Raw genomic sequence first — 19,103 nt, forward strand, 5'->3', positions numbered from 1 at the left:
TTGACAGCATTTATTTTCTTACTTCAGTAGATATTCCGTTTCTTACAAAATAGTGAGTCTAGAGAGTACATCACACAACACTTAAAAAAACTACACATGGTGCTAAGAGAATGCCAGTGTGTGTTCAGTACATATATTTATGTAGGCGATGTAGCACTTACAGTATATATGGGTAAATTGAACTGAATTGAGAACTGATTTGTGGCATGCTTTTTGAAACTCTAAGACACTTATAGAGACAACAAATAGAACGGTAGACTAGGCGAAGACTGTGTTACTAATCAGAGTCATAGGAAACTGTATGTGGTTTATTCTAAATGGCTGCGTTTTTAGCACTTACCTGTGAAATTCAAGCAGGGATGGATGTTTAAAATATTCAAATATGGCTGATAGTGTCATCTTACATCTTAAATAAGATGTGTTGTAAGGTTGGCAGTAATGTGAAATAAATGTGATGCTGTGTGACAACAAATGAAATAACAGCATAAACAAAAACACAATATCCATATTTCCACACTTCCACAAAAACAGAAATGTGATATTACCACCCCTCTGTGCTGCTGATGTTCATCTGCCTAAAGATGATGAAACCATTATTGTGTGCATGTTTGTGTGCGCACAAGTGTGCGTGTGTGTATGCCGCTATCCAATCTGGATCCCTGGACGCACACGTGCACAGGCCTCTCTCCTCCAATTCACCTCTATTACTAGCTATAATCCCATTTCACACTCTATCGATCCCCAAAACTGTTGTTCACCGGAACCAGCAGCAAACACTGGCATTTCTCCCCATCATTTCACCACCATTGTTCTTTATTACACAAAGAAGCCCCCCCACCCCCTTCTTGTCTCAGAGCAAACTCAGTCCCGCTGAAATATGAATTATAAATGTATGGCTAATGAGAGAGAGAGAGAGAGACAGATCGAGAAAGAGAGATCGAGAGAGAGAGAGCGAGAGAGAGAGAGAGAGAGAGAGCGAGAGAGAGAGAGAGAGAGAGAGAGAGAGAGAGAGAGAGAGAGAGAGAGAAACATCAGAGAAAATGACTCCTTTACAAGAGTCTATTGATCAGTTTCTATCAAAGGGGGATGTCAGACATGAGATTACCTGGCAGTTTGAGCATTAGGTGCCGTGTGTTATAGCCCCGGGCCCTTGTACCGCTGCCAGAGGATTGTAAATAAAGCGGAGAGGAGAGAGCAAGAGGGGAATGTGTTGGGGTGTATGCGTGTGTGTGAGTTTTAGATTCTAAGTGTGTGTGTGTGTGTTACTCTTTGTCTGTGTGAGTGTTCACGGTGGTGTGCATACAATTTTTCTTTTTTCTTGTGGTGTATTTGTGTGCATGACGGTGTGCGGCTGTGCGCCTGCACCTTTTGGCTTATACCCAAAAGCAGTGTTGCAAGCCCATGAAACTTCAGAAAGAGAGAGAGTCTTGGGAGGCTTTGGGACGCCTCTCAGGAGCACCTTAGCCCGCTACGAATCCCCCAACAAAGCCAAAGGAAGCCCCTATGAAGCCTTATGAAGCTTTTATGAGGGCAAGGCAGGGCCCAGCCGAGCCACAACCACTGATTCAGGGTTAGCCGGGTTTTCGTCCCTCTCATGTTAAAGGTTAGCTGTGAGAGCGGCGTAATCTGACCGCAGATCTGTGATGATAAAGCTGATGCTGTATGATGGGCTTTGAAGCTCGTATGAAGGCATTGAGAGGGAGAGAACGAGAGAGAGTTGGATTATAAACTAATGTCATACCAAGCCAGTATAAAAGGGTCAAGAAAGTGAGAGACCCAAGATCTTAGATTGTGGACTAATGTCATAACTTCATGAAGTCAGTTGTAAAAGACCCCAGCCCCCCGAATATGGACTATTGTTCTACCTAAAGCTATTAAGAAGAATTGATTGTTGAGAAATCCACAATCCTCTGCGGATCCTCGTTTAATGTGGAAAATGTTGGTTGTATTTGGTCATCAAACTAAGCTAAATATTCCAATATTCTTATTTATTTTTCTAGTAAACTTCTGTGTATGTGTGCTGCTTTTCTACTTTTATGTGTCTAGCTTTTTTATATTTGTAGAAATGTTAAGTTATAGAGAAAGCTGTCTGTCTTTTCACTTAATTCCTTGTGTGTGTTTCAGCTGTGTGTGTGTGTGTGTGTGTGTGTGTGTGCCTTTGCTTGTGTGTGTTTGGGTGCAAATAGGAGTGTTTGTGTAAACGGTCAGTCTGTGCAGCTAATTGCTCTCTCTGTGGTCTCCCCTGGTGGGAGGTGTCACTAAGGTCACCTCAAAACTAATGCCTTGAATGTGAATTTTATCCCCATCTCAAGTTTTTACATCTCTGCTTTTATTGATTATTGAGATTCATAGCAAACTTTCACCTTGAGATTCAGTAAAATAGCCAAGGTAGGGAGCACATGCACACACACACACACACACACACACACACACACACACACACACAAATAAAAATGTTTGTGCATCGTTAAATATTTAGTAATTCCTGTTGCCGCTTCAATTTTCCTAGGGCTTTAGTTTAAACAGTTTGGATGCTGCAAAGCCATAAATTAATCATAGTTTTATTAAATGTAGATTTTCTTTTCTCTGTTTCCTCCTTTCTGGTATTGGTTTTAGCTTCCCCCCTACTCTGTCCCGCCACTAACATCACAGTGTGGTGCGTGGCCCTAAAAGCATTACAACAATACACTAAACATTTCTCTATTTCTATTTCACACGATCAAATACACATCCACACCCACAAAGTCAAGGTCCAGCCTGTAAATATCCAACACACACACACACACATATTCAGGAGTGCATGCACGTCTACATATTCAGCGCACACACCTCAATATTCACTAGCCTTGGCCACCGATGACTGACAGTTTATGTTAACTTCAATGAATACTGAATTTATTGAAAAGGTTTTAAGAGCTATGAAGACACATTGACTCACAAAACAGCACACAAAACAAAAAAAAGAGGATTGGAAAGAAGCAAATCCTAAATTTTAAATTCAAACTGAAAAGGGAACCTGACTAGTGGTTTATTGTGCATCCGCTTAATGTGCTAAACTACTAAGTGTAGGACAATGGCGTTTATTGCACGTAGACGGAGGAGACGGCTGAAAAGGGAATGTGATTGAAGGGATGCAGTCAGGAGTATGAGCTCAGATGGCTTGCTCAAGGTAAAGAGTGCCATCTATTGACAAAGTCTGGGAGCGCTCCTTTTGTCTCAACAAAAGAGGCTGCTGCCCCGTGCAAGCAGTGCAATACTTTTACTTCTACCTTCTGTGCCTCTGAAAGGCATTCTGAGTTGGTTTTGCTTTGAAGGTGGCTCAGAGTTCATATTTTCCAACCTTTGCTGAAATTAACAACGAGAATCAATTATCATGTCTGTGTATGCATGTTTTGTAAATCATTCTATAAACCTTGGTCTACTGGAGCAATTGAAGTACTCATTTACATATTTCTTTCTTTAAATACATTACAAAGAGTAAATGTACTCAGCCTCAAGAGCTACCTGAGAATATAATATCTCAGTTGGAAAATGCCATTTGAATTAGACCTACTCTCTAACCAACAACGTCTGAAGTGAACCATTGCTCTTTATCTCACACGTTTCTGCCTCTCTCTCTCTCTCTCTCTCTCTCTCTCTCTCTCTCTCTCTCTCCCTCTCCCTCTCTCTCTCTCTCTCTCTCTCTCTCTCTCTCTCTCTCTCTCTCCTGCTCAGTGGAGGAGTTGGCAGCCCGTGCAGGGGAGGCGAGGCAGTTGGAGGGGTGCCTGAATGAGGGAAAGCTAGCAGAGGGGAAAATAAGGTAAGAAGGAAAAGAGGGAGAGAGGGAAAGAAGCTTCCCCTCTTATCCCATTTCCCATCGTCCCCTGTGTAAGCTCAGTAATCAAAAACATTTAGCTTTTTTACGTGCGGCGTACAGTAGGCCATTTAACTGAACATGTGTTGAACAGAACAGCCCTAAGCTCTAAATACGTACATTGTTTAAGAGTCTTTCAAAGCAAAAGGCCTAACTTTTTTGGTCTATATTTAATTATATTATTATTTCTGAAGAGCTGGATATCTCAACTTCAAATTCTGTTGTGTTTATTTTTCTGTTCCTGAGTGAATCAAACAGAATAAGAGAAATATCAAAATGTTAATTGATGGGACAGATGTTAGGTCGTGGAGTTCAGAGTTCAGAGGCGAGGCCCCTGGTTGACCCCTGTGTGTCACCAGAACTGCGGTGATGACATCAGCAAGCATGTATCAGCCAGTAGAGTGTGTGTGTGTGTGTTTGTGTGCGTCTGTTTGTGCACACATAGTTGTGGTTGTGGCTTTGGCTTCAACATGACCTCACAGCAACGGTCTCCGTCTCAGGGAGTTTCTCGGTTAAGTTTGAGCCATGGAACATTTTCATTGTCAACCCGACAATTTCAAACTCGGCATGGAGACTTTATAGGTTACATTTTGAATTATTACATTTTATTACATTTAAACCAATTTTAGGTAGTGAATGGTAAAACAATCGCTGCGTCTGCATATCATATCCATTTGCATAATCATGCTGTTTACTGTTAACCCAGTATTATCTAATAACTGCAAAGACATGAAAGGTTTTCAAGCAACAACACCATACTAATGGCTTCCATCTGTGCTGTGGGAAATCCCCTCCTTTCTCCACAGGATGCCTCCTCTCTCTCTTTTCTTCTCTCTCTCTCTCTCTCCCTCTCTGTTCATCCTATCATGTGTTCTCTCCATGGACCAATCTATCAGGCATTTTCTTTCTTTTTGTTTTGGCCGTTCTGCTTCTGCTTCAGCTTTTACTACCACTAAGTTACTCTATTAGTATCCTTTTTAAGTTCATTGCTGAAACATTTAGTCAATTAATCTATGTGTTCGGATGATATATTTTAGAATGTATATATTAAATCTTTTATTAATCATTTGAAAAGATAATTAAAAGAAATTTGGCGAGCTTTTGCTGGGTATGACCTCACAACTGATAAGATTGACTTTCTCATATAATTTTATGTTTGTATTTTTTTGTTTTTTTAGACTAAGCTTTTGTCCACTGTCAAGTAAAGATAAAAAATTGTTTTTAAAAAAGCCTAAAAACTATCTTAAATTTGAGCTGAAATTAGTTGTTTAATTAGTTGCGTAAAAATGCCTAAAATTCACCAGCTTCTCAAATGTGAATCTTTTCTTTAAACATAAATGGAAATACCTTTTGGGTTTTGTAAAACATGTAATTTAAACATATCACTTTGGGTTCTGGGAAACTGTGATGGACAGTTTTCACTGATGTATTGTAAATGAAGTGATTAATCGATTAACCGAAAAAATCATCGGCAGGTTAATCGGTAATAAAAACAGTTGATAGTTGCAACCTTAAAAAAGTAGAATGTAGTACTAACTTGTGAATTTTTAATTGTTTTTGACAGTCACTAGACAAAATAATTAACTGAAAAAATGCATGTGTACAGAGGGAGAGGGGTAGATATTGAACTGAACATTAATTTTTTGGATGTGTCAATTTAACACAAATGGCAATAAAAACTAATGGTTAAGTGCTGACTTTGTGGTCGTTCCCTACATAGTCATTCTTGTTTTAACTGTAAAATCTATAACTTCAGTTCACTGTCCCAAAACTTTTTAACTCGTAGAAAGCAAATATTTATATATATATATTTATTACTATTCATAAACTTGCAATTTTTCATTTTTATTTGAGCTTTTAGAGATGTGGGTCAAGAGTGGGGGGGTGGTTTGTTTTGGTTTGTGTGTATGCGTGTGTGGAGGAGGTTCGTGGGGGTGTTGAGGCTCACTGAGCGGCCGAAGCGAGGCTGTGGAGGGAGGTTTGTGGAAATGGTAATCATTTGTCGTATTGATCCCGCTGTAGCCAGGGCAGCTGGCACACACAAACTCGCTCGCGCACATGTACACACACACACTTGCAGACACTAACTGACTCACATACACACAGACACACAGTTGCGTGGCAGGAATAGACCCCCTCATATTGATCCCCTTCACATTCCCTTAGCTCGGCTGCCACACACACTCACGCACGCACTACTCACACTTCCTGGGCTTACGTTAAACACTCCCACAGATCTGGATTTTCAAGAAACTTAATATTGGAATGAAATACTTCAGATGTGTGTTTTGTTTTTATTGTTTATACTAATAATGAATGTGGAAATATTTAAATGAGTATTAAAAATGCATGCAGGATATTGGAGTGATTAAATATAGTAACAGATGTTTTTATTAATTAACTGTATTCTAGTATAGTGATAAGTTCAATAGTTGTGTTTGTGTGTGCAGGTCAATGGCTGTGAGGCTGGAGACGGAGGTGGCAGAGCTCAAGAGGAATCTTCAGCAGGCTGTCGATCACAAAGTCAAGGCCGAGCGAGATGCGCAGGATGCACAAGACCAGGTAAATAAATACACACCTGACCTGAGTGACACAGCCTCTGCAAATAATTAAATTGGCTTGGAGCAGGTGTTTTTCCATCTAAAACCATTGAGAAACTGTCTGTACTCACAGAAAGCTATAACAATTGTACCACTATTACCACATTTTACCATTTAAATGTGATCATCTAATCCTTCTGTCAGTTAGCGTTATGATTTCTGTAGCTGACCTTACTCTTTTTATACTTTTAGGGTACCTATTTAGGTACATAGGGTTTGTTGGGTTTGAGCCAGGTCTACTGTAGTACATAAACAGGAATACTAATACTAAGGTTTCCTCTTTTCTCCTCCAATGCCCTCCAAGGTCTTCCCCCCCCCCCTCCCCCCCCCCCCCCCCTCCAGCATTCTCACCCCCCCACCCACCTTACCGTTTTGATGATTAGTGGCATATATCCGGTGCTAGAGCCCGGATTATCTTGTCCAAGAGAAGGAGGGGGTGTATGCGGGACCTAAACCTGGCAAGGTGATTTGGAGCGTTAATTCCTGGGTGTAATATTCCCTAATGTTCTGGCTGGGTGCGGAGGAGTGTGGGGGGGGTGTCTCAGGGGAGAGCGGTTGTCAGAGATGAGCCACCGCTGTACAAAGACAGAATGGATAATTAAGGGTAGAGCCAGGACGGGGAACTGATGTTCATTTAGATTCAACATCTTTAAATTCCGTCTTAAGCTTCCGTGCACAGTGGTGCTCTCTCGGATCTTGATTTTGCATTTTGTTCAAATTCTTCTTAAAGTCACTCCTTGTCTTTCTCCTTTTGTTTCTTTATTTTTCTCTTTGCGTTCTCCTGTTCTCGGTTTTCTCTTTCTTTCATATGTCCTCTCTCTCCATTTCTGTCTCTTTAACTCGCTCTTCCTCTACCTTACTCTTTTTTTCACTCTGTCCTTTTGAATAATGCAGCCCACATAGCGCGGCTCTCCTTTTTTCTCTTAACATTAGTGCACCGGGGTTTGACAATAGTTATTGTCCAGGGCCAGTAAGACACTGACTTAGGCCAGGTGATTGGTCAGTCAGTAGCCAAGCCAGTGCTCGCGAAGAGTTCTCCGTCTGTTTCTGTTGAAAATCCTTTCATCTCTGCCTTTGCTGTGTGACTTGGTCCTCTTTTCTCTGTTGTACAATTTCTGATCAACCATATTGCAGGACATGTCAGAGTTAGTCACAGGTCTGTCAAGTCTTGCATGAAGAAGACATGGCAATGACTACCAGTGTATGAGTTATCAAGCATAAAGTAAAGGTCCGTTTCTTGTGTATTGGAAGCAACAGCTTCCTTGGGCTGAAATAGGATTGGGTAAACTGTTGATATGGGTTCAAGCTATGTCACAATATTAATATTAGCATTTTTCTTTTTTGATATTAATATATACCACAATATGGCAAAAATATCAAACAATAATAATCACCTTAATGTTCAATATCAAGTTGAACAAAAAGAACTATGTTCCATCGTTACGCACAACATCAGTCAAAAATCTTTAGGCATGTACAACAATTGTTTTAATTACAACTTGCTTTGAATAATTGATATGGATAACTTTTTTTTAAAAGATTTTAAAGTCTAATTTTAGGGCTTTTCCTTTATTGGAGCAGCTGAAGAGTGACAGGAAATGGGGGAGAGAGAGGGGATGACATGCAGCAATACAATTTTACTGAAAGTCTGTAAACGGTATCAGCCAGCCCTACTCTAAGACTTCTGAATCAATTCTGATTCTTTTGGTTGTTCTTTAAGAATTATTATTATTTATTTTTTTTATATATATATATATATATATATATATATATATATATATATATATTTATTTTGGGAAATACGCTTATTCTCTTTCTTGCCAAAAGTTAAGTGAAAAGATGGATACCACTCCCATATCTGCTCGGTAGCAGATTAGCTTAGCATAAAGACTGGAAATGGAAAACTTGCTTGCCTGGCTCTGTCCAAGTTTTCCACAGGTTATGTGAGATTATTTCTTGGCCGGGCGCAGTGACTTCCTAGGGTTTCTAAGTATATTTCCGCACACAGATGCTGTGCCTGCAACAACAGCCAGCAGCATCTAGTCACTATGATAGTGAAGCAGACAGTGCAAACCCCCTGTCAGGTGTAGTTCCGTATCCTTGTCAGTCGTGGGCTTCCACTCTGGCTTTTGTTTGGCTGATTACTATTTAAGAAAAGCTTCGGTTAAGTTTTTAAATGCGAACACTCAGTATGCAATATGGACAGAGTGTTGAAAGTAGGGCTGAAAGATTTTTGAAAATAATCTCATTGCGATTTTTTTCAAAAATATATTGCGATTTAATATGCAATTATTTTTTAAGCTCTTTGTCTTCTGTATTATTCAACAAAGACAAGCAATAAATCATTGTATAGTATGAACAACACAAGATTAGATAGATTAAACAAACTGTTCTTTCCTGGAGGCCAGGCATGTATGTGATGATGAAATTAGGTGATGCATGAATTTATATGAATGACATCTTTTATTTAACTACTTCAGTCACAGTAGTATATTGTGCACTGACCAAGCCTGGTGTAAACATTCATATGAAAGTCAGAAACAAATCACACAAACTAAAGTGCAGATTGCAGAAATATAAAAACAAATATGTGGCTTTACCACACTTAGTAGTATTTAGATTATTTAATTATTATTTATTGTAATAAACATATGTAAACATGTGGATTGCACTTTTTAAACACTGTCTTTGAACTTTACTAGACAGTTAAATAAGTAAAAATATAGTATATACAGTATATACAATGGTGTATTTTTTTTTTTACAGCGCACACAGAGGAGCTGCCTCCAGCCCCTCCCTCCCCTCATGTTGTGTGCCGCGTGCATGACAGCATCAACGTTGCACTTGCTCAGAGAGGCTATCGTTACGTTAGTAGTAGCATGCTGCTGGTGGTCTTGTCGTGGGATTAACTGTACTAATAAAACTGTTGAAACAATGCTGCCACGCTGCTGTGAAAGCTCCCCGGAACGTCATTTATCAGAGTCTGGTTGTTACCCCTCCCCGCGGCAGTCTCCTCCGCTCCATATCTTTATAACGGAGCTAGCTAACTGGAGCTAACCGCTAATCAGAGCTAATCGTTGCTAACCGAGCCTTCAGTTCTGCGCGCCTGTATCCATTAACTTCATGTATGGACTGGAGCCCGAATAAAACCCTTAATTTTATTAAAATGGCTGTAAAGGTTTTAAACTACAACTCAGAGTTGTTTGAATGACAGAAATCTGCTCAAGGTACAGCATAGCATTAGCGTGCTAAATTGATGCTTTCTCTGCAGAGTGCAGACTGATTTGCTCTCGCGAGTCACATGACCAAATCGCAGCCTTTGCGATTAGGAAATCGCGTTTTAACATATCGCGATATTATTGCAAATGCAATTAATCGTTCAGCCCTAGTTGAAAATACAACAAAGGTCATTTGATACTAAAATCTATTAAAGGTCCCATGACATGGTGCTCTTTGGATGCTTTTATATAGACCTTAGTGGTCCCCTAATACTGTATCTGAAGTCTCTTTCCCGAAATTCAGCCTTGGTGCAGAATTACAGCCACTAGAGCCAGTCCCACAATGAGCTTTACTTAGGATGTGCCATTTCTGTGTTTGTAGCTATTGAGGAGGAGAGAGGGGCGGGGGGGCAAGGTGGAGGGTGGGGGTGTGGCCTTGACCAACTTTGCTAGTTTGAAAGCCATGATGTCTCTCTCTCATGGGTGGGCCAAATTCTCTGGGCTGGCAAAGCAGAGAAAAGGGAGGTAACCTTGCTCCTTATGACCTCATAAGGAGAAGATTCCAGATCGGCCCATCTGAGCTTTCATTTTCTCAAAGGCAGAGCAGGATACCCAGAGCTTGGTTTACACCTATCACCATTTCTAGCCACTGGGGGACCATAGGCAGGCTGGGGGAACTCATATTAATGTTGAAAAAAACCTCATAAAGTGAAATTTTCATGCCATGGGACCTTTAAAATCATTACGTTACTTTTTTCAAATGATTCAACCAATCACAAAGTGTTGTTTATTTTATTCTTGCATTTGTAGTAAACTTTTTGGGAGTGTGTGTATGTACGTATCTGAATGTCTTTGTATGTGTGTATTCTCTGGCTGGCTCCTGCACTCATACACAATCCCTTACATTTCCCCTTTGCATTCCTGCTGTCTTCCATCATTTCAACAACAGATGAGCTTTTCAATGAATTTGTCTCCAAACAGTGTTTAAACACCGTTGTGATGGCCGATCTGACTATGACTCCTTCATTAGGTCCCAATCTCTGTTATTGACCAGCAGAAGATGAATTATCCGCTGGTGAAAAAAATCAAAGGGTTTGAAATGGTAAATGGTACACAACAGTGGCCTATAGAGGAAATCTATATTACAAATTGCCTCGGTGCACAGTAGCTGAACCTCAGATAGCTCTGTCTTTCTCGCTGTGTAAGTCTTTGTATGCACAGTGTGTACACACATACCGGACACTTTATTAGGTACACCTTGCTAGTACAGGACCCCCTTTTGCCTTCATATCTGGCTTAATTCTGCTGATGAAGATGCTGGAAACATGCTGCAGATTTGTCGGCTGCACATAAGAATCTCCCGTTCCACCTTATTCCAAAGGTGCTCTATTGGATTGAGATCTGGTGACGGTGGAGGCCATTCGAGTACAGTGATGTCATTGTCATGTTAAGAGAAACTGCTGGAAGTAGCCATTAGAAGATGTGTACACTGTGGTCATAAAGGGATGGATATGATCAGCAACACCACCGCCATCCTGAACCGTTGATACAAAGCAGAATGGATCCATGCTTTCATGTTGTTTACACCAAATTCTGACCTTACCATCTGAATGTTGTGGCAGCAGTTGAGACTCATCAGACCAGGCAACATTTTTTCCAATCTTCCATTATCCAATTTTAGAGAGGCTGTGCCAATTGTAGCCTCAGTTTCCTGTTCATAGCTGACAGTATTGGCACGCGGTGTGTTCTTCTGCCTCTGTAGCCCATCCGCTTCAAGGTTTGACGTGTTGTGCGTTCAGAGATGCTCTTCTGCATACCTCGGTTTTAATGAGTGGTTACTTGAGATACTGTAGCTGCCTTTCTTTCAGCTCGAACCAGTCTGGCCATTTTCCTCTGACCTCTCCCATCAACAAGCATTTTCGCCCAGAGAACTGCGGTGCAGCTCACTGGATTTATTTCTCTTCTTTTGGACCATTCTCTGTAAACCCTAGAGGTGGTTGTGCATGAAAATCCAAGTAGATCAACAGTTTCTGAAAATACTCAAACCAGCCTGTCTGGCACCTTTCTTCACTATTCTGATGCTTTCTTTGAACTTCAGCAGATCGTTTGTTACCATGGTTCTTTTAGAAACTGCATACTATCATACTATTCATACTAAGTATGGCGTAAAAGTAAGTATGTAGTGCCTTCGAACTGCATAGTATGTGGATTTTGTGTACACGAGAAATGCCCATATGTTTAGCATGACTTTGTGAGCATGAGATAAGATTTTTGGACATACTCAACCCCACCGTCATGCGTTGCGTCTTTTCAGGCAGATTTTGAGCCAGGCTAAAAGCTGTTAATATGTCATAGTATGTGGCTTTTGTGTACGTATACCACAGTGTGAACAGTCTGCTGGTAATGGCATGCTTAATAGTTAATGTAGTAGAAAGTATGCCATACATACACATTGAGTGTGTAGTATGCAGTACATTAGTATGTGATTTCCAAACACAGGCAATGTCTACATGCCTAAATGCATTGAGTTGCTGCCACATGATTGGCTGACTAGATATTTGTGTTAACGATGTGTTTTTTGTTTTTTTTTCTGATATTAAAGGGATTTACATGTTATCTACCAGTCAATTTTGTGCTTTCATATATGTCGCTTAACACACACACACACACACACACACACACACACACACACACACACACACTTCACTCGATCCTGTTCCTCTGCATGAGTCCAGTTCAAATACGAGTCTTGATAAAAATGAGGCATGTTGTGTGACTGATCAGATCATCCCTCTATCCTTTTCCCTCTTCCTCACTCTCTCTCTCTGCCACACATACACACACACACAAACACACACACACACAATCCCAGTCATTAGTGTGTTTACCTCAACTTCTTTTAGCATGGAGTAAAAAGATTTCAAACAGTTTTAATGAGAATTTGCAAAGAAGTTTTCAGATAGCACAAAACGCATAAACGTTTGAGTATGTTTTCTTTCCCATAACCTTTTTCACAACTATTAATGTCATCCTATAAAATACAATTACACAGTAACTTTTAATCATTCTGACTCAGTGGGGTGCCTGCCTAGTGATTAGCGAGATCAGCCTGGTCGCTGCTTAAGTATCCCTGAGCAAGACAACACACACACACACACAACCTCTTTTACACAGAGATTCTGCATTATTGCCGTGAAGAAGATCCACCATTACACCGGCGTAGTTTTGTTACACTGAACCAAACAACGCTGGCACAATCCTGCTCCGGTGTGATTTTAGATAGCATACCAGCATTCAGGAAGCAAAAGAGGCATGACACATGATGTGTGCTCCAGTTTCCTCCATTTTCTTCACCACTCCAGCAGTGATTTTGCTTCTTTCTTACATTGCTGTTATCTAATCATTTTTGAGACACTTACAGGTGTCAAACACTGACACCTGTGCATGTTTTTGTTTGAAATGTGGCTGTGTGGCTAAACTTTTACAAAGTGTGTAGTATTTTCATTTTGGTGATGCCTGAGAGAGTTGCTCTCTGGAACGGTCTTATCTGCTCATTGCTCACACACATTATACCTGTTAGAAGCCCCAAGCCTGGCCTAATTAGCTTAGCATGACACGCATCGATCACAGGTTTGATGATGGAGAAGTGAGGACGGACAAATAAAGCTCATTTGTTTAGTTGATGAACAAAGGGAAGTGGTCCAATTGTCTGCCTGTTTAACCATGGAATGGCCTTCGTATTTGTTCAATATGTGTGTGCATGCGTGTCCTTGTGTCCCATCACGCTCAAACACAGCTCATTAAGCCACAGTCCTGTAATCCATCTGAGGGATCAGACGGACAGTCGAGCAGACATTATATTTCTCATATTGTCTCCATAGCTTTCTATGTCCCTTTAACTGTCATACTGCCATAATGTCTGCGTTTCTGTGCATGGATGTGGATGAATCATGAAACGATTGCTCTGTGGAAAGGTTCATGGAAGGGGCATATAATGTATGAAGATATTAATTTAGCAAAAGAAAGAAGAGGAAGAGAGAAAATGTGAAATATGTGTTTTTATATTTAAAGGTTGTTTCTCTTTTACCCATTTTGTTTGATTTTATAGATGAAAAAGTTGGATTACTGAAACCTTTTGATCCCAAGTACTGACAATGTGTATTTACATCTTTTCTTTTGGCAAAAAACCAAAGGCAAGTTCATATCAGTTAGTACAGTTTGGACTCACTTGAATATACGTTTCAAGAAAACAAGTGGAAATGAGTCTTTACAAATCACGCCTGCCACTCATCTAACAGCTTCTAATTTATAAAAGTACTTAAGAATGCTATTCTTGTAATTACTCAAGGCAAAACTTTAATTATCTCGCCTTAGCTGCAGGAAATCCTCTACATAGATTCCAAAAGAGCTATGTAATATCACCCTATTCAAAGTCATTCTCAGTCAAGCTTAAGGACTAGCTTTAATTGAATGGAAAACCTATAAAAGTGTACTTCTTTTTCAATTCAACATTTTGCAACAGCATCATACTTTTTTATTTAGTTCTTTATTTGTGAGATATATCTTTTAGTAAATGCAGTGCCACATCTCATATAAATGCTTCTATTCATGTAAACATGTACAACAAGTATAGAACAGTATGATAACCCAGCATTGGTGAGTTTTGGGCTGCGTCACTGTACTGTAAAGTGAACTGAGGGTCTCTAAAAAGAGTTTGGCCTAAGCACGTTTTTTATTTTGCAGAAATGTGTTTTCTACAAATCAATCAAATAGGAGAAAATAAGTAGTTATGAATAAATGCTTTCCCCCGCTATACATTATTTATTTTTTTTTTAGCATTTTATTAAGGTGCTGAAAAAATAACAGTGCTGGCAATGTTTTTCCAAACTAGTGCTGCATCAGCTCATCACTAAACAATACAGCAACAATAAAAACCTAAAATTGTTCTTTTGTGCTGCTGCTGTTAGCTAAGCACTGTCGCAGGCTGGTCACCTGGACAACTAAACATCGCAAGGTTTGCCAAATGGGAATCCCACACATCCAGGACACGTGTACTGCTTTCTATTGTTGGAGGTTACCGACAAATATAGCAGTCTTAGAAGCTGCACGACACAATTTGCAGCTTTCCTTCAGCGATCCTGCTGCAACCTCAAGAACAAACTAATTCCTACTAATGCATGATTTGGCGAAAATGAACACTGTGAAATAAAGTTACTAGATTTGGTATTGTTTGAAATGATTCAAGTGCTGACATGATAACTGAATTTAGTACAAAACCAACAAATACCTTCTTTGTATACCTTACTTCAAAAAACACCAAACATCCCTATTCAGAAACTAGAAGAAACCAAACTTCTCAAAAGTAAAACATTATCTAATTGCAGTCTAAAATTGGCAATATTTTGATTTCAGTTTAAATGGACACCAAGCCTGAGTTTCCTCTATATATTAAAAGGATACCTACTACAGTAGAGGGGGGAACTACATCTAGCTGGGAAGTGGGTGAGAAACTTCTACCAAGGCTGGTAATGTAGCTCATGCCGGCTAGATGCAAGATAGGGGACTTCAATAATGGCAGCCACTGATAAACAACCCAGCAGCATGCGTAGGAGAGTGTGTGATGAAAGGACTCGGGGAAAGGAGTGAGGCCATGCTGCAGCAGACGAAGGTAATTAAAGAAGCCATCATCAGCATCATTAATATGCTAGATCTGCTGTGGCCCACTGACTAGTCTAATGGAGAACATGTCATCATCGTCACCATTAGGGAGAGTGGGACACACATAAACACACGCACACATGGTCTTAATGTTGGGTCACGCCATGATTATCACCATTAAGCATGGAGTGAGAAGACCTGCTTAGGAAACCTCATTCTCTGCTGCCATCGCACATGCACATTTACACATAGTGTACACACACACACACACACACACACACACACACACACACACACACACACACACACGCCTGTAGATCTTTAATTCAGACCCTGTGAGTGATAAGTATGCATATTTAAGTGATGTCAGGCCTGTTGGGTCTTTTAATTAGACAGAATGAATGAATGTTTTATAAAAACGTGTTTAACAATAAATGTGTTCATTAATTTGATGAGAGGATGTGCTCTGATGAGCTGAGTGGAACAGAGTAATGGCTCGTATTCAGCTCTTGCGGTTTGATGGTGATGGTAGCAACAACCACGCTGTCTGTTCTGGATTTTCCCCCTCCTCTTCATATTTCTCTCTTTAGCCAGAAAAGTTAACTTTGAATCATATTTATCCCACAACCTTGGACAGCTTGGTCTGTTTTTAGTAAAAATGCACTTTTGTCCAGGACAGCTAATGTGCAATGTGATACTAGTCCACAGCTCCATTGAGAATAGAAGAGATGGAAAATCCATTAAGTCTCCACAATCTTTTTTTCTTCTTTCTCTGTCTGCAGGTGCGCTTTGTGGGTTGTCATGAAAGTTCATTCAGAAGTTTAGAAAAAAGATTGCCTAAAGTTCATCTTGTATCTATTGTCACTGAAAAGTGTGGGCTGTGGACTGGACAACTCTGCCTTATTTTGATAGAATAAACCATCAAAATGACAAGTACCATTGCAGCAGCTGTAAAGATCCCAAATCCTCCACCAGCACTGCAGTAGTCAACTTATATTCTCTGGCATAGGCCTGAAAGGACCAGTGGTATCGCCCAACTTGGTTGTAAGTGTGTCCCAAATGCATTTTGTTGCCCCTTTTAGCCCCCATCATCTGCTAAAATATTTGTGCAACAAAACCAATCTAAATGTTAAGCAGGTATGCTACTTTCCTCCTCCCCCCGCTTGCAGTCGCACCTCCTTTGTCCCCTTTTCTCTAAAAAACGTCCCTTTCTCACTCTCCCCCTCTTTCTCACACACCCTTTCACTCCCTCCCTTGACACTGGTGGAAACAGAGTGATGGTCGTAATTTAGTCCTAATCACAACATTAGACTTGCTGCGATTTACATCCCTCCGCCAGCCGAGCCAGTCAGACAGTCAGGAGGGAGATGTTAATGTGCGACCACAGGTAATTACTGTCATTACAGCACAGCACAGATCCCGCCTGTGTGTGTGTGTGTGTGTCTGTCTGTCTGTCTGTCTGTCTGTCTGTCTGTCTGTCTGTCTGTCTGTGCATGTTTGCTTGATGTGATTTCATTGTTCTCCAAGTTTTAATTAATTGCTTTATTTGTGGAAATGCAGCCCTTCCTTAATCTGAGTGTAATTAAAGTGTAATTCTTCATCATGTTATGAAATTTGAATCATTGAATATGTGTCACTGTCACCTTCACAACTTACTTTCACATCTAAGACAGCCTATTCTTTTCTGTTATTGAGGGGTCATTCTCTTGTTGAACATGTCTCACAGACAAATATTAGACAAAGTCAAACCTTTCTGTTTTTCTTCTGACCTCTTTTTAGCATTGGCTCATTTAGAAGTATATTTCATTCACTGTCCATTCCTCAAACAATTGACGCCGCAGCTGATTTTAATATTACATTGCACATTTTGCTGTAAAAGAAAACAAAATGTGTTACGTTGTCCTGTGAGTTGCATGAATTTTATTCCCATAAAATATGTAACAAAATTGACTGGTCAACTGTTTGCCCACTCTGTAGCCCAGGGTTAATGTGATGCACACATGAAAGACTGGCTTCTCTTAGATAACGTTGTAAATAACTTACAATATTTTGACCCTGGGCAACTAAAAGCATGTTATTTTCACTTTAACCTTGGGGTGCAGTAGTCCTGTAAATGTGGGTGTGGCCTAGATAGGAGTTTGACTTTTATATTGACAAACTGTTCGATCCCCAACAATCACGAGATCAACAAACATACACTCCGTTACCAGACTTGTGAACACTACAGACAATTTATTGGCAATTTATTTTATTTGTAATCTTGATGATTCTCGACTCTTCGCTCTTATTACATTAGATTGACTTTATTGATCCCAAATTGGGAAATTTCAGTGCTACAGCAGCAAAATATAAAACACATATACTGAATATACAATACATAATAAATAGGATAGAATACAAGAACAACTATTCAAAAATAAAGATAAAAAATACAAGGGAAATAATGTACAAACGTATATACAAGTGGCGAATAAAAATGTTCAACCTACTTAAATAGTATTTATAAAGATGTAAGTATAACCCATGTTTGTGCAAGTTGCACGTAGTGCAGTATCGTGGTTTATATGAGTCTTATCTAACACCCAGTGATGAAGTGTTAAAAAGTGGTATTGCCTGTGGTATGAATGATTTCTTTCTTATTGGCTTATCCTCTGTATTGTCCTGTTCCACTGAAGACATTGGATGATGAAAGCAAGGATAATTGTCATAATCACTTTTTTTCAGTGATTTTTGTGATTTTGTGTCCTATAATTTCTGTTACATTTAACTTGGTAGTGTTTTCCAGATAAACATTAACAAGAAAATATGTTATGGGTTTCAAATCACACAGCAGTTAGATTTTTGCAGTTTCGATTATTTTGACATTTTGGGTTAATCATATGACTTTTTTGGATACTTAAATCATAGCCCACATATTGGAAACTTTTTTCATGTTTGCCCAAGTCTTTGTGGGAAGATGGTATGGTATATCAAGGTGTTTCCATGACGATAAGGGTAATGTGTCAGGGTCCATAGAGTTTAGGCCTGGAAAGGTCCTGACTGATAAGCAGAATGGAAAAGTCAGCAGTTTGGCCAGTGCCATCCCATCCCTGTTTGCACCCCTCACCCGTTTTCTCTCTACAATCTCGTCTTCAGTCGTCTTCTGCTCTCCCCCCATCCACCATCTGTCCTCCTTTGCACCTGCTTAATACCTGACCCTGCAATTTATACCTGCGTCTGCAAACGCCATCTCTTTCATCACCCATTATTCTCCTTTTATCTAATGTTTCTCTTGTGTTATTAGGCTCTATTATTGACATTTATTTTCACCCTGTCCTTGCTTCCCATCTATTAGAGCCTCACTTATCCCCTTTTTTTTTAACCTTCCTTTATTTTTTCACTTTGTAGAGTGAGAAAGGCAGAAGCAGAGGCTGGCAAAGACAGCGGTGTCGCAGCATTGAGGTCCCCAGGGACCACCGGTAGACAATAACCCATTATTTTTAGGTCCATCAAATGTACTTAAATTCACAATTATGTAGGATATTACAACTACCGCCTCCCACCAGTTAAAAGAACAATGCATTTGGTCTTTGCAAACAGAAATGATGTACAGTAGGCTGCATGTTTATTTGCATATAGAGTGGGGAAGTGAGATCCGATCAAAGTGGTCACGCAGTAGGAGACACATTTTAATGCCAGGTGTGAACTTGTGTACTTAATGCCCTGACACACTAAGCCGACCGTCGATCCTAGTTGGGCCAACAGTGACGTCGGCCTAGTTTGTGTGGTGTGTCC

General features: G+C 40.0%; 1 protein-coding gene across 4 annotated transcripts in view; it reads left to right on the top strand.

Moving 5' to 3' along the window:
• The window catches only part of LOC116038008 (trichohyalin-like), a 108,308-nt gene that overhangs the window by 75,473 nt on the left and 13,732 nt on the right, over positions 1 to 19,103 (top strand). For all 4 annotated transcript variants that reach the window (XM_035999845.1, XM_035999847.1, XM_035999850.1 and 1 more), the window contains 2 exons: positions 3,715 to 3,799; positions 6,304 to 6,415. In XM_035999845.1, coding sequence (XP_035855738.1) covers positions 3,715 to 3,799; positions 6,304 to 6,415 — 197 coding nt within the window. The remainder of the gene's footprint in view (positions 1 to 3,714; positions 3,800 to 6,303; positions 6,416 to 19,103) is intronic.

This window comes from Sander lucioperca, chromosome 1 (assembly GCF_008315115.2).
Source record: "Sander lucioperca isolate FBNREF2018 chromosome 1, SLUC_FBN_1.2, whole genome shotgun sequence".
NCBI classification, from domain to species: Eukaryota; Metazoa; Chordata; class Actinopteri; order Perciformes; family Percidae; genus Sander; species Sander lucioperca.